Here is a 2,292-nt window from a genome sequence, read left to right on the forward strand (position 1 = left end):
GCCAGGGAGCGCCCGGTGACAAGCAGTTGCCCCGGCTCATCATCAGCAACTTCCTGAAGGCCAAGCAGAAGCCGGGCGGCACCCCCAACCCGCAGCAGCAGAAGAGCCAGGCCCGCCTGGCCCCCGAGATCGTGTCGGCCTCCCAGTACCGCAAGTTCGATGAGTTCCAGACGGGCATCCTCATCTACGAGCTGCTGCACCAGCCCAACCCGTTCGAGGTGCGGGCGCAGCTGCGGGGCCAGGACTACCGGCAGGAAGACCTGCCCGCGCTGCCCGCTCTGTCCCTCTACTCGCCCGGCCTGCAGCGGCTGGCACACCTGCTGCTGGAGGCCGACCCCATCAAGCGCATCCGCGTCGCCGAGGCCAGGCGCCTGCTGCAGTGCCTGCTCTGGGGACCGCGGCGCGAGCTGCTGGAGCCGCCCGGCGCCGCCGACGAGGCGCTGTGCAGCACGCTGCACAACTGGATTGACATGAAGCGGGCCCTGATGATGATGAAGTTTGCAGAGAAGGCGGTGGACCGCAGGCGAGGGGTGGAGCTGGAGGACTGGCTTTGCTGCCAGTACCTGGCGTCCGCGGAGCCCAGAGCCCTTCTGCAATCGCTGAAGCTCCTGCAGCTTCTGTGAGCAGAGCCCCCTGCCCTGCACCTCAGCCACCTTCCCATGCCTGGTCCTCTCTGGCCTCCATGCCCTGCCTTGTCTTGGAAACATCCGTGGCTCCCTGGGAAATGGTACAAATGACTGTCATACTTGGATATAATATATACATAAAATATATAAATATGAAAGACTAACGATGTTATTGCCCACTCTGGCCTCCTGTCCTCACCAAGTCCTCCCCAGTTTGATCCCGTAACTGTACGTTTCTAGCTCAGTGCAAGGTCCTGAGGGCAGTCCTGCCAACACCATGAAGTCTGGACTCTCGTTTCACTACCCCAGTATGGGATCTCTTCACTCTTATGTCAAATTGTTATTTAAAACAAAGCTCTTTTATCCCTAAGTGCCTGAGTCGTTAATATCATTGGTGTATAAAGTTGCATATGAACCTCTGGAACAGGAGCCAGCATCACTTGAAGTGCTCTTAGTCTTATGCTCCTCACAAGAGAGAGCAGCAGTCTATTAAGTCCTGGGCACATTGGTACCAATTAACCTTCCTTGCTTCTCTTCCCACCTAACAGCCTTCTAGAAAGAATCCAGACGTGGCTGGTGTGATCACAGTGGTTTGGAATTCAACCCCATTTTGCATTCGCTAAAGCCAGTCCCCAGTTGTATCAGTTAGAGGCCGGGCTGAAAACAGAATCCACCCCACGTGGTTCAAATGAACATACCTCAGGGGACCACTTAGAGGAGGGTGGCAGGGGTGAGAGAACAAAGCGGGATGAAGCAAAAGCCAGGGCCAGCACCGCAGGACAGGGGCCACCTCCAGGAGGTGTTTGTGCTGAGGTCTCTCCAGCCAGAGAGAGAAGAAGAAAGGGGAGAACTGCGTGTTGGCTCTCCCTGCTTACCACCTGCCACCTCCAAGCCAGCGGGGCACCAGCCAGCAAGGGAGCCTGAGCAATGCCATCTGAAGGATCAGCCTCCCAGACAGGACAATGGCAGGGAATGACTGGGATGGCAGGTGGCAAGCAGCCCACTGTTCCTGCTCTGCTCCATAATGGCAGTGCAAGAAGAACCCAGTGTTCCAACTCCCAGGCCAGTGCTCTCCCTGCACTCTAAGCTCCTTCAGGTCCCCTTTTCTAAAAACTCATTTAATCCATTCATTGGCACCTACTAACTGCTATAGTCAATACTTGTTCCAATGCCTTTAAAAATGCGCAAAAGTTTAGGAGACACTAGATCTTTCCTCCTCAAAACTGGATACACAGAAAAAGTCAAAAATCACTCATTTAAAGAGAAACAGCCCAAGAAGACCCTTGTAACACTACCTAAAGGGTAATCTTCCAACTAGCAAACCAATTAATATCCAAAACCTTGAATAACTATGGACAATTTTAAAATAAATGCAAAGATCTTAACGGATGTCCTAGAAATCTGGGAATGTGGTTAGCAACCAGGATGGGGAGCTCTCCCCGTGCCCTTCCGCATATCAGCCTCACTCCTTTTGCAGGCTCCACCTTCTAGCCTCCTACTCCCTGTAAACACATCCACATTTCCATGCATCAGTGGTGAGGACGCACCTGGGGGCACATTTATAATTTCAACTGTTGCTTGAATACTGAGGAAAGTGCTGGTGAAAACCAGCTCCCAGCTATGTTTGTGTAAGAGAAAGAAAGAGGCTTTGAATGTGGAAATCATA

At 53.3% G+C, this 2,292-nt stretch overlaps 1 protein-coding gene across 1 annotated transcript in view; it reads left to right on the plus strand.

Moving 5' to 3' along the window:
- The window catches only part of LOC103601361 (tyrosine-protein kinase SgK223), a 60,879-nt gene extending 59,883 nt beyond the window's left edge, over positions 1–996 (plus strand). The window contains exon 6 of the mRNA XM_008585762.1: positions 6–996. Within this exon, the coding sequence (XP_008583984.1) occupies positions 6–623 (618 nt within the window). The 3' untranslated portion in view covers positions 624–996. The remainder of the gene's footprint in view (positions 1–5) is intronic.
- Positions 997–2,292: the final 1,296 nt, after the last annotated feature.

The sequence above is a fragment of the Galeopterus variegatus genome, unplaced genomic scaffold (genome assembly GCF_000696425.1).
Source record: "Galeopterus variegatus unplaced genomic scaffold, G_variegatus-3.0.2 Scaffold3700, whole genome shotgun sequence".
NCBI classification, from domain to species: Eukaryota; Metazoa; Chordata; class Mammalia; order Dermoptera; family Cynocephalidae; genus Galeopterus; species Galeopterus variegatus.